At 37.5% G+C, this 12,999-nt stretch overlaps 1 protein-coding gene across 47 annotated transcripts in view; it reads right to left on the minus strand.

Annotated features, from left to right (window-relative positions):
- The window catches only part of PTPRD (protein tyrosine phosphatase receptor type D), a 2,344,803-nt gene that overhangs the window by 116,521 nt on the left and 2,215,283 nt on the right, over positions 1 to 12,999 (minus strand). For all 47 annotated transcript variants that reach the window (XM_037744085.1, XM_037744087.1, XM_017544042.2 and 44 more), the window contains one exon: positions 12,464 to 12,576. In XM_037744085.1, the coding sequence (XP_037600013.1) occupies positions 12,464 to 12,576 (113 nt within the window). The remainder of the gene's footprint in view (positions 1 to 12,463; positions 12,577 to 12,999) is intronic.

Genomic DNA, 12,999 nt, shown 5'->3' on the forward strand with positions numbered 1-12,999 from the left:
AAGAGGGAAAGTGGGTGAAGAAGGAAGGAAAGCAGAGACAGGGGCTGACACATTCTAGTTCATTCAGCCAGTGGAAGACATATTAATTTCATAGATTCCGTGAAAAATAATCCACTATTAATTCTGGCGAATCCTGTGTCTTTCTGATGTTTTCTCTGTTTTCATAGGATTTGTCTTTTATTGCTTTCCTTTTAATTTTACAGAAGTAATATGAAAGCGCATGGCTGACTCTTATCTTACAGACACAAATTCCAGCTGGCTAGAAAAACCTGAACTAGCATGTCCCCAGGGAAGCCACTGAAGCAGAAAAAGAATGAGGGAGGAGCTCAAACTGGAAGCCATGTTGACATTCTGCTGTCACTGTGGATCTTTGGAGGGAGCCTGTAGAATGATGGCCGCTGAGTCAACATGACATGTGACTACTTTAAGGGCATTTTAGGAATTATACCATTGTTAAAAGTCACCCAGTAAGTTCTTTTATCTCAAATGCCAAATTATCAATGGTTCTGGTAAGTTATGTAAAAAACTACCCTGCTTTTTGAAGACTATCACTTTAGCAACTGTTGTGAATTGCAGTGGTTTAGTTTTTATGGCTATGAAGGTCTGCTTCCAGTCAGCTAAAATTTTAGTGGCGATCCAATAAAACTGAATTGCTTGGAAGGAGAAATTCTTTGTTGGTGATATAATAATGCCTTTGGAACAAAATTTTGGAACCCTTTCTGAAGCTTTTCTGTATTAATGGTAGAACTGAAATAATTTACATTTTGTGGAGGGACTGAGTGGGTGACAGTGATCTGTTATTATATGATCTTATCCAGATGAGGCACCCCCAATGAAAATAATGGAACTGCAAAGGGATAGGCGACTTTAAGCTGATCTGGAAATGGAAATGGACTGATATGGACATCGTTACAGTGCTTTAACAGAGAAAATAATAGAGACAAAGATGTTTAGACCTTTTCGAGCGAATCGTGGGAGAGAGTTATTATCATATATGGACTGAGTGGTGGTTTGGCTAGAGAGGGAGGACACAGAGCCAATCAGGGAGGCGTAGGGGACTGAATTACTGCTCAAAGCTGCAAAAAGTAAAGCCAGTTGGAGATGGGAAAAGTATTAGTATAACAGCAGTAGAAGACCATAATAATAACCAAAGATGCAATCAACATATTTACTTGTGGCATGCACTGGCATATGGTCTGGAAGTATTACATTGGAAGCTTATTAAAGAAAAATTCAAGCAGACCTACATTGACTCATTATATTCCACATCAGAATATATATACATACATCTTGCACATGCAAGATACCATAACATTAAAGAATCGCTACATAAAACTTATTGTTGCATACCACATTACACTCAATTTCTAGGACAAGTAAAAATGGCAGATGGATGTTTCACAGAAAAGGGAGGAGAATTTGTGTGAATCCAATGGTACAGGAGAAGGAATCCTGGCCTGGAATACTGGACATGGTTTCTATTTCTGGTTTTGACATCTACTAATAGGAACAAATCACCATTTGTCAAGCACCTTGATTTCTTTAACTCTTAAAATAAGTGTATAGAACTAGATAAATTCAAGAGCCATTCTCTTCTTTTTACCTTTCATCCTTCCCACATATAGACAGAACTTCTGAACGGAGAGGATCAATTGAACATGGTTCATATGCAAGGCTTCTGAAAGTTACTGTACCTTTTCTTTGAGGGAGGGGAGAGTACTTACTTTTTACAAATGGAAAACTAGTACACAGTTGAATTGTCTACTTTTTGAACTATTTAAGTTTGTTGCTATTTTCTTTCATTAGCCAAAATGTATACACAGTCTGTTATGATGTTACATCATATATCGGAAAAGACTGACTGGCCGTATAAAAATAATCCTCAACAAGAAAAATCTTCTAAGTTGAAACTGTTTAGCTCGTATCAGAAAACAATTACCAAGGATCTACTTCAAAATATTGTTACACAATTCTGCGGAAACATCTCCACTGCCCAATAGTGAAAAAAAAACGTTATATGACATAAACAAGTATGTTGTATTTTGAATGAAAACGCAGACACTAAGAAAACTATGAAGTTGACCTCACTGTGGTATCTTTTTAATGTTTTGTCTGGCAACCTGACCATTGCTCACAGTCTATAAACCAAAGTCTTTACAACACCAGAGTTTTCACGTTTGAATTATTTGATAAGCTTTAAAGTTCTTTTTCTTTTTTTTTTTTTTTTTGCAGGCTGTACACCAGACCAATTAATTCAGACCTCTGAATGTCAGAGCTATATACTGATATTTTTAAAGTTCCCCAGCACTGGCTGTTAGTCCTATGGGACTTCATGATGGTGGGGGGGGGGGCGGTCTGTAACTCCATTTATGACTTTTTTTTCTATTTAGAAATCATATCAGGATGTATGAGAATGAGATGAGCTTATCTCTTGGTGATATTCTTGAATCCCCTCTAACACCCTGCTAGCAAGCTTTAGTACTTTAACTATTATTAGCAGCACAGAACTTGAAGCACAGCTAACAGTGAGGACTTGCCAGTGTCATGACCTCATCAGTTCAAAGCTACAAATGTACAACACAAATGCATTTTAAAGGCACACCTCAAATCTGAGCAGAGTTTTCATTTTGAAGCTATGATCTCCACAATATAGAGTCAACATGAAAAGTGACAGAGGCAGTCACTGAAATCCGCCTTAGGTTGGAGGAAAAAACAGGATGGCTCCCTTGAATAGGGTATATATTTGTGACACTAATGTCATGGTAACTTCCTTATAAGAAGTAAACTTTAAAATCCTGGCATTGTAACCTAAAAGGCACCTTAGAGATGACTTAGTCTAGCACTTTCATTTTATACAAGAGGACTCAAATCCAGAAAAGTTAGATGACTTGTAAACATAAGCCCAGACAGTAAATAACATCTGAACATGCAGCTTAGGCATCTTTCTACTGTACTATTTCTAGAATACCATTTGTGACCTTCTAAATAAAGCAGGGGCAAAGTCTCCACGGATGGTAGGGGCCAGGTTGTTAAGATAAATGACTGAAGATGGCTAAGTATTACATAGTCAACATTTTCACACGCACACAAAATACGCTCATTCCCATTTCCTCATGATGAGCAGGTTTCCAGAGCTGGCTTTTGTTTCTCTACTTTGAACAGAGACTCCAGAAAGAACAGTAATTCTTTACTATGTGAAAAATAGCTATAAGCATGACATAAATGGCAACTAACGCTCAGTCTCAATGTCAGTCATCTTTAGGGCTGGTGTGCACGTGGGGGACTTCTGAAAAGGGTAAAACTATTGAGCTCCAGGACTTGCTATGACAATTGGGAATGCAGGGCCAATCAGATCAGACTTTTTAGGTTTTCAATAGCAATTAAATCCAGATTATCATGGGATATTTCCTCAGTTTCAATGTTGACTCAAAATTTTGTTAAAATTTAGTCAGTGTCAAAAGATAAGCACTTTTGCAAACTACATTTGATTAAATAAATTATGGCCTCTGTTTTAAAAGACCAAAATCCTCTTTCGTCCATTTGTGTGTGTGTGTGTGTGTGTGTGTGTGTGTGCGCACGCGCGTGCGCACATGAATTAGAATCAAGGACTGTTGTGAATGACAGATTGCATGCTTGTATCCACAAGGCAATGGACTAGATACTGAGCTTTGTGCTGAGGATGTAAAAGTGTGCTTCTCGTACAGTTCAACCTATGCGTTCGTCTACCTCCCCGTCTACCTAATCTGATTTTCCAATAATTCTACCAATCAGAAAAATGAAGCCCAGAGGAGTTAAATAATTCAATCAAGGTCATCATTATCAACAAAACTGTAGCTACAGGAGGAATTTGATCCCATACCTTGCCCACTCTCAATTTAGCACATTTCTCATTATGCCATGCTGTCTCTCAAATCATTTAACATCCCTGGATAAGTGGTGACATGTACATAAAGCTACACCTTTAAGACTGTTTAGGCTCTGTATGCAGCAAGACAGAGATCATAAACCATCCTTGGTTTGAGAAAAAGTGTCAATATAGTGACTTCACCTAGGATATCTGTTTCAATGGTGGAGAACAGGAAAAGGTGATGCCAAAATGTATCTGTATTTTCCAGTTACTTCTTGCCAAAATATCTTTCCATGAAAACACAAACTAAAGGTATTAATTTAAAATGTTAAAAACTGAAATACTATTTGGTAGAATGTTTTTTTAGAAACTAATTTATGGTATTTTTGCTTTTCAAATGTCCTGCTCTGTTTTATTAAGTCAGTAAGGCTACTGAATGCTTCAAATGACTTTATTATCCATAGAAAAATTTTTATCAAACATTTGCTCTGTTTTCATATTTTAAGCCTTGCACTGAATGCAGTAGGCACTATAGAACTATTCTACTAAGTAGAATTTTTTAAGTCATTAATAATGGTGGTACATCTTTTAGACAACTTTTTTCTGTCACTGTATACGTGTGTCTGTAATGACTCAGTAACAGTCTCTTCATGATTTTCCTTACTGACAAATTGTGATAAAGGCTGGAGAACAGTTTGTGCTAATGGACCAAAGATAAGCTAATTTTTTCATCAAATCAATTATCACAGTCCTAACAGTAGAATTCTACCGAATTAACAGTCAGAAAGAGAAAATTCGTTCATTAAATATTTGCCATATTTTAACATAATTTATGCACTATTTAGAATTCCCTGAATGAAATACAAATACTCTGCTATGTTTATTATTTGTATCACAAACTAATAATAAATTAAAGATAAAGAGAACATAGATTTGTAAGCTTCCTGATACAATAATAATGACAATTGGATTTAATTTATGACTGGGGAATCATTAAATGAAAGAGTCTCCAAAAGTGTTTTATAGGTAAGCATTGAATGGCATAATTAAAATTCACAATTTGTACTTGTTTACAGGAGTTTCAGTCCAGCCTGGGCAACAAAGGAAGACCCCGTTTCTGCAAAAAACAAAATTGTTTTAAATGAGCCAGGCATGATGGCAAACGCCTGTGGTCCCAACTACTTGGGAGGTTGAGGTTGGAGGACTGCTTGAATCTGGAAGGTTGAGGCTACAGTGAGCTGTGACTGTGCCACTGCACTCAAGCCTGGACAACAGAGCAAGATCCTGTCTCAAAACGTTTAAAAAAATTTTTTTGTAAAATTCAGTTCTAATGTAGACTCTCTCAAAATACAGAATTTGAACAAACTATGTTCCTTTATGTCAGAAATTTGGCACTTAGATTTAATGAATCATCATTTTCAGAATATAAAACACAAAGAACACATCTGGTATTCTTAATCTAGGTCATATGCCTAAATTCCTTACTGTATAAAATGAAATATGAATACATGAAGAAAGTATATGTAACAATGTATCTTGTTAGCACGGATCTAATTAATAGTATTAATAGATCAGAAGAGATAGCTCGAGAGCTTTTTGAAGCCCATTCGGTTGCTGTGCAGACATTTCTGCTGCTGATATCATTATTTCTGATCCGTTAACTTTTTATGAGTTTGTTTTTATTTTTCACAGCCCATCAATCACCTACCATCCATGTATGCTTTAGGGCAAAACATGGGAAGGTCATCCAAGGAATGAAAACGAGGTCTTTATGTTGTAACATCTGATCATCAAGTTTTAAATCTCTTTTCCTAAAAGGTGCAAGCAGGAATACTATAGTTTTGGTTTTGTTTGCAGGTATTTTGGGGCCAGAAAGGAGATATGAACAGGGACAGCAGATAATTTAATATTGAATATCCAGGCACAAGAAAAGGTAATGATTGGCGCACCACCAATGCCATCAGTAGCATCTTCTCTTACAACTTTCTTTGTACTGAAAATTAAGTGGATTTCTCTAAGATCCTCAACCTCTAAATTTTCTTTGCGGGGAAAAAGAAGAAAAATGAACACATATTAGTAGTCTGGTTTTCTTACATATCATCTTTTTTTTTTATAATATTGCATTTATCTTCATCATTTCGTCCAATTCTACAGGCCATGGGCCAGAGGGGTCAAACTGTCAGTAAAGGATTTTTACAGCATTTCAAAAAGTCTGTAATTGGGTCTCTCTATCAAAATGGCAAATGTGTCTACCCTAGGACACTGCTATCATATTTCCAGGTGTCTAACATGCAGAAATAGCAATGATGGTGTCAAAACATATGGGCTCATTAATGATCATTACAGTAGTATTTGTAATAGCAAAACATGAGATATAACTTAGCCTCCATTAATAGGGAATGAGTTAATACATTTTGATAAATACAGAACAGACTACCATCATTGCCATTAGCTGTTAAAAAGAACATAAGACATAATACACTCACTTGCAAAAAGGTCTGTTTTTATATAGTTAAATGTTAACAACAGCAAACTGTGTGTGTGTATACATATATGACATATACATACACACACACCTACCTAGTGTATATCATTTAAAGAACTACACATACAAATTATGTCTAGAAAGATATACATGAAATTGTACCTGGCAGATATTTCTGGAGACTAAATTGGAGTAAAAAATCTTTTAATTTTTACTTTAAGTACATCAAAAAAAATGAAGTGGTGGAATAAAGAGTAATTTTTCTTCTCTAAAAGTGCTTTTCTTGGCCCCTTTCCCACCATATGATAATAAAAATTTTCAAACATACAAAAAAAATAATAATATAGTGAACACCAAAATGGTCACAATCTATATGCAATAATTGTTAACAAGCTTGTTTACTATTTTCCAAAATTTTCCCAATAAATGTGTCGCTTTTGAAATTAAAAAGAAGATGTACTAGGAGGGAGAGACTAAAATAACTAAGAAATTGTTTAAAGGAGAAAAGAAAGAAAACTTTCCTTCCAAATGAGGCTAACACAGTTCCTTTTTGTTTAATAAGCAACACGTCTGTCAACCTATCCCAAGTCATACTCAGTTACTGCTGTCTACGAAGATGTATGGCGCTTAATAGAGGTTTCCTTTATTTATTTATTTATTTTTTTGAGACATAGTCTCACTCTATGACCTAGCCTGGAGTGCAGTGGCGTGATCTCAGCTCACTGCAGCCTCTGCCTCCCAGGTTAAAGCAATTCTCCTGGCTCAGTCTCTGCAGCAGCTGGGACCATACACACTCACCATAACGACCAACTAACTTTTAGTATTTTAGTAGAGACTGGGTTTCACCATATTGGTCAGGCTGGTCTGAAACTCCTGACCTCAGGTGATCCACCTGCCCTGGCCTCTCAAAGTAAATGCATCTTTTATAAGTGAATATTTTCTTCCCTTCTTCCATACACCTTAAAGACTTGTAAAACTTGATCAGCAGTTAATAATTCTAGTAAATCCCTCTACTATACCACCTGTCCACCTTATGTTATTACCTGTTAGAACTAATAAGTCAAACCTTAGCTAAATGATACCTTCCTACATACTTAAGTCCCTATTTTAATTTTGTAAAGTTATTGGTGATACAACCGATGTTACTTAAATTGCCTGTTCCACACTAATTCTGGCTGATCTTGTACACTAATAATCAGCGATTCACTGTTTTAAACCATTATTCTCTGAAAAGATTAGGTAGTTCAAGTTGTCCCAAATATTGAACCTCAATAAGATAGACATTTACAATCATGCAAGACACCTACAATTTGAGGTCCCTGCTTTCAACTGTGAAAGAGTGAGCTTCCTCGACCTGCTCAGATGCTAACATACAGTGATTCACTGATTAACTTGATTTTCTTCTTTTTCATTTTAAAGGATATTTTAATAATGAAAGTGTACAAGCACCAAAAATGATAACTGTTCCTATATATTTGTCCAGACCTGCCATTTGAACCTATCACTTAAGTAATAGATTAGTCCTAACACTCTGCAGCATCCTGGGATCCCATCAGACTGTTCAGACTGTTCATCCTGAATCTAGCCCTATTCCTAGAAAAACTACCATTTAGGGAAAAACACAACATTTATTCAACAATTCCATATTGTCTCTGATGCAGCAATGTAACGGTTAAGTCACAATTATACTGAGCTCAACGAGACAAAAATAAAATGGTTTTAAAGAAGGGGCTGGGTTAGCGATTCTTTTCTCACTTATCTTAATGCTAAAAAGACAAAGATCTTTCTTGTCAGTAACATATTAGTGGGCTTCAGCCCTGAACTATCTCTGGATGCCAGCACCATCAGTGACCTCAGAATGAGAAGATACAGCAACTCCTCAAGGTGAGTGTACAAACTCAAGCCCAAGCTGCTTCTTTGGAAGGCTATCAGCGGTGTCACAGGGCGACTTGATTCTTGTCCAAAAGTTTGAAAATGAGGCTGGGTGCAGTGGTTCACACCTGTAATCCCGGCACTTTGGGAGACCGAGGCAGGCGGATCACCTGAGTTCGGGAGTTCAAGACCAGCCTGACCAACATGGAGAAACCTCATCTCTACTAAAGATACAAAATTAGCTGGGTGTGGTGACGCATGCCTGTAATCCTAGCTACTCAGGAGGCTGAGGCAGGAGAATCCCTGGAACCTGGGAAGCAGAGGTTGCAGTAAGCCAAGATCGCACCATTGCACTCCAGCATAGACAACAAGAGTGAAACGCCATCTCAAAAAACAAAAGTTTGAAAATGTGCTGAAGTAATGTTCCTTCCCACACTCTCCTACCTCACAAAGATGGTTATACTGGAAAAAAAAAAAAAAAAAAAAAAGAAAGAAAAAAAAGCAGGTTTCTCTGTCCTCTCTTTCTGCCTTAGCTGAGCAACAGTGGATGGAACTATGTTTGTGGTATTGCATTTGCACTTAATGGTACAGTTCTTTGACGTACTTATATTGTTGGAATGCTAAATTTATACGAAATTAGGAATGTCAGGCAAAATTAAAGAAAAAAGATCTGACTCCTTAAATCTATATTCTCCAAAAGAATAAATAACTTAGAATGTAAATGAATCTTTCATTCACAAGATGATTTTTTTGAGAAAGAATTTATAGAACCACTGAACTAAGCAATGTGCTTTCTTTACCTTCTGAAAGGCCTACTGAATTTCAAAGGGTAATGTTTGTTTGCCATTTTGTCATTCGTAACAGACCCATCAGAAGTGGAAATCAATTTGTCTTTGGGAACAAATTCTGTACTGGGTACTGGTTATATAAATCACAGGCATCTCATTTCATTCAAAGACATTTTCTGAACATAAGATGGGGACTATTAATTCTCTACTTATGTATATTATTAATATTCTTAAGTGTTACAATATTTGGGGATAAGCAATTATACATTTATAGTAGATATCATATATAAAAAGCCACATTCAGACAGTGAAATGTAAATAATTAAAAAATCTAAAAATGAAGTAGCATCATAGCACCTGTTATGGAACATCTAATAAAGGATTACTTTATTTCATTATCCAAGAAAACCCTTGATTCTTCATGAAAAAGAAGAGAAGAAAGAGCACAAAAGGATTATTCGGTTAACAACCCCACATTTTGCTCTCATCCTATTGCCAAGTAATTAAGGTAATTCACAGCCGCCGGCTAAAATTCATACAGGCTGAAGCAAAGGGTCACATCTCTATGAATTTCACATTAACAGCTGAGTCTATTTCCTTTGTAAAATGGTAAAAATTTTTCCAGACAGCAGGCCACAACATAGAGCTTGGGTGGCAAATAAATAATTTCAACAAATCCAGCTTAAGTGGATTGCTTACCTGAGCCAAAGGGCGTATTGCTTCCTGAGTGAACAGATGTGCTAGAATTTTAGGACAATTTCTCCTTTTCTAGTCTCCTCCTCTACTACATCTCCTCTCTTATCTCATTTTGTCCACTTTATTCCCTTTCCCATTTGAGGTGATAAGTCTAACTTTAGTTAAGCGACACTTTCCTTTATACTCAGGTCTCCATTTTAATTTTGTAAAGTCATTGGCAATAAAAGACATGTTACAATTGTAACATTCATTCTTATTTCTATCTTATATAAAATTTAACAGATTCTCTCTATAAATGGATATAATATCCCCAATTACACTGGGAAAATTAAATTGCTAATAGAATTCTTGAGTTTGGCCATATTTGCGAAATTACACCTGAAAGTGAGAAGTACTTGCAGACAGAGGCCTCCTGGTTGAGGACATTCCTGTTCTCTTACCTGCAGTCACCAGCACCTGCTAAGCATTCTCTCTGCACAGACAGCTCTCTTCCTTTGGGGGTACCTTTGCCTTTCTGCTCAACCTTACACTGTGTTTTTGCCTCTGGTGGAAAACCAAGGTTGGTTCCAGCTCAAATGGCATTTTATGTCAAAAAGAGAGGAAGGAGGGGCAGTGCAGAGGTAGCAGCAAGGTACAGAGAAATCTGATCCTTTTTTCTTTCTTTCTTTCTTTTTTTTGAGACAGAGTCCCACTCTGTCACCAGGCTGGAGTGCAGTGGTCCGATCTTGGCTCACTGCAACCTCCGCCTCTGGTTTCAAGTGATTCCCCACCTCAGACTCCTGAGTGGCTGGGACTATAGGCATGCACCAACACGCCCAGCTAATTTTTTTTGGTATTTTAGTAGAGATGGGGTTTCACCATGTTGGCAGGATGGTCTCAATCTCCTGACCTCATGATTCACTGCCTCAGGCTCCCAAAGTGCTGGGATTACAGACGTGAGTCATCGTGCCGGCCTGATCATTTTTTCTATTTCTACCATGTGTTGCTCTTTTAAAGGGTGAAGAGGTAAGACATGCAAGGAATCATGTAGCAGATCGTTTCTTCAGCTTTTGGGTCCTCTATACATTGAGTATGCCGAATTGAAAGGAATATAAATTCCTGGGTCCGTTATGAAGAAGTTGCCCATAGGCCAGGAGTGGTGGCTAATGCCTGAAATTCCAGCACTTTGGGAGGCCGAGGCAGGTGAATTGCTAGAGCCCAGGAGTTGGAGACCAGCTTGGGCAACATGGCCAAGCTCCATCTCCACAAAAAGTTGGCTGGGTGTGGTGGCATACCCCAGTAGTCCTAGCTACCTGGTAGGCTGAGGTGGGAGGATCACCTGATCCCAGGAGGCTGAGGCTGCAGTGAGCCATGACTGTGCTACAGCACTCCTGCCTGGGCAAGCAAGTAAGGCCCTGTCTCAAAAAATCAATCAATCAAACAACCAAAAAAAGAGAAGTTGCCTGTAGCCTCAAGTGTCAGTAACCTTCTATTTCAAAACACACGGAACCAATAAAATTTACTACAGTAACTTAAATCATATCAACTTGCCTTAAAGCACTGAGGAAGCGACTCAATGTGACGCATCTAGGGGACTATAGCCGTCTTGGAAGACGACCCAAGCTTGTTCAATCATCAGGTACCAGTTGCCGGTGCGTGATGAAATAATTTTTTTAAAGTCTAACGTCATATGATTTGGAATGTTTTTTTTAAATATCAAAATTATGATGATTGTATAGCCACATTGAAAATGCTAAACATTTCTTTCAATGGAAGAGTTACTAGTTACTATGATACATCTACTATGTTGAACACAATAAACCATCTTCAAAATAATTCACTGTGAAATGTGTAGTGTAATATATCTGCAGTGTATCATATTGTGAATCAGGACATCCATATGACATAAAGAAACTTGTCTGCAATTTGTGGGGCAACATTACAACCACATTTTAATTCCAAAGACTTCTTAGATTAGCTCCTCACTTTGTTCACGATCATAACGTATTAAGACAGGGTCGCTCAGTTGTAAATTTTCAGCTCCCTCTGGCATTCACAATTTGCCATTCATTTGGTATAAACATGCTTTAGTTGAAAGAAAGCAAAATAGATCTAGGCCTGAATAAATAATATTGCACACAAGGCCCCTCAGCAGGAATAGTAGTATTCCTCTGTTGAAGCACTTAATGTTCTTTTTTTTTTTGAGAAACAAGTCTATTTGTTGTTATCCTCAGTCACTTTATGTTTCTCTCCAGTGAGAAGCCTGAAGTGGTCAGTGAAATTTAGTATAGGTAATATTTAAAAATATTTGCCTCATTTTCTCCCTCCTTCCCTCCCTTTCTTCCTTCCTCTTTCAGAGTACCATAAACACAAGCAAAAATGTAGAAGAAATCTATGGCTTTCCAGTGGGATGAAAGATGTGTACAGTCATCCATCCATTTACTCATTCATTCACTTGATGAGAAAAGGAATTCTTTCCAGATTGGTGTTATTGGAAATAATAAAAACAATAATCAAACCCATAAACATGGTAGATATTATCATAAAGACTATAGTTCTTCCCAACTTTGAAGGAGAACTGCATTTCCTTTTCTTCCCCACCCCACTTCAGCTTTGCATAAAGATCCTAATTTCCCTTCAGACTTGCTTGGGCGAGTCTCCACAATATAAAATTAAAGGAGCAGGATGAACAAAAAGGTTCAAAATAAAGTGATGTATTTAACTCTTAATATCAATTGAGCTGTAAAACTTTTGGTAAAAACTGTGTGTGTGCATAAGATGTGTGGTGCTTCTTACCCGGTGTTTGAAAGTTAAGGCGTCTCAGTTCTACAGGGTCTGTTGGGTGGTGTGAAGGGATCTCCTTACTGTTCGGTATGCTGCTCTTTCTAGAGTCAGACTCTGCCCTCTTCCTATAGGGAGAAAATACAAATTTAAGAGGAAAAAAAAATCAGTTGAAACAGATCAAAAAGCAGAGAGTTGCACCTGCGCTCCCCGCCACCTCCCAAGTTTTCCGTTTTACAGCTTTTTAACCCAGCTGGCTTGTGACCAAGTTCGGGGTGCTTTTCCTCCCTTGGCCTACAGTGTTGTCTCAGGTCTAACATTTTTGTTTAGGTGGATGATCTTGAAGTCTTCCTCCAACTCTAGGATTAAATAATTCAGCAACTCTGCCTTTAGGCTTCAAGGGGATCTTGGTGAGATATGCTTGGACCCTTACCGAGCAGTTCTCTGCTATCTTCTAGTTCTATTTGTGAGGAACAGGATAGGATACCCCGAAGTCACCAATACTAACACTGTTGTTGGCTTTAAGCTGAACAGTTAAATCTGTCCCCCTT

Source organism: Cebus imitator, unplaced genomic scaffold, assembly GCF_001604975.1.
Source record: "Cebus imitator isolate Cc_AM_T3 unplaced genomic scaffold, Cebus_imitator-1.0 Scaffold164, whole genome shotgun sequence".
Lineage (NCBI taxonomy): Eukaryota > Metazoa > Chordata > Mammalia > Primates > Cebidae > Cebus > Cebus imitator.